This window comes from Apaloderma vittatum, unplaced genomic scaffold, assembly GCF_000703405.1.
Source record: "Apaloderma vittatum isolate BGI_N311 unplaced genomic scaffold, ASM70340v1 scaffold27762, whole genome shotgun sequence".
NCBI lineage: Eukaryota > Metazoa > Chordata > Aves > Trogoniformes > Trogonidae > Apaloderma > Apaloderma vittatum.
In genome coordinates, this window is record NW_009705694.1 from 22,495 (window position 1) to 23,192 (window position 698).

General features: G+C 53.7%; 1 protein-coding gene across 1 annotated transcript in view; it reads left to right on the forward strand.

The window, feature by feature from the left end:
• LOC104270995 (serine/threonine-protein phosphatase 2A 55 kDa regulatory subunit B delta isoform) overlaps positions 1-490 on the forward strand; it is a 12,370-nt gene extending 11,880 nt beyond the window's left edge. The window contains exon 9 of the mRNA XM_009865528.1: positions 75-490. Within this exon, the coding sequence (XP_009863830.1) occupies positions 75-354 (280 nt within the window). The 3' untranslated portion in view covers positions 355-490. The remainder of the gene's footprint in view (positions 1-74) is intronic.
• The last annotated feature ends 208 nt before the right edge of the window (positions 491-698 follow it).

The window sequence follows — 698 nt, forward strand, 5'->3', positions numbered from 1 at the left end:
ACGCGCAGGAGCCGGGCGATCAGTGCTCTCTGTGGGACCCTACTAAGATTTGCCTCTCTTCTGCGTTCAAACAGCGCCATCATGACGGGATCTTACAACAATTTCTTTAGAATGTTTGACCGAAATACACGACGGGACATCACCCTCGAAGCGTCCCGGGAGAGCAGCAAACCTCGTGCCATCCTAAAGCCGCGCAAAGTGTGTACGGGCGGGAAAAGGAAGAAGGACGAAATCAGCGTCGACAGTCTGGACTTCAACAAGAAGATTCTCCATACGGCGTGGCATCCCGTGGAGAACATCATCGCCGTAGCTGCCACCAATAATTTGTATATATTCCAGGACAAAATTAACTAAAGGTGACTTTTTCTCGAGGACAGAGTCGTCGTCTCGCATAGTTAAGCTCAGTTGTTTATCTGTAAAAGAGAAGGCCTTGTCGTCCTACCAGTGAAGAACATTGATGCACTTACTTCCCTTTAGAGAAAGGCGAGGACCCGGCCCGCCCGGGCTTTGAGCTCCCGGCGCGGTTCTGCCGCGGGGGGAGGAGGGAGCGGAGCAGCGGCCGCGAGTTCGGGGAGAGCCCCTCGGGAGGCAGAACTGACGGACGGTGCTCAGTGAGGCCGATGCTCCACACAAACCGTGTTTCTTTCAGTCTGAGCCTTCCTTTCCAGTTTATAGACCAAAACGTTATCGCCCGAGGA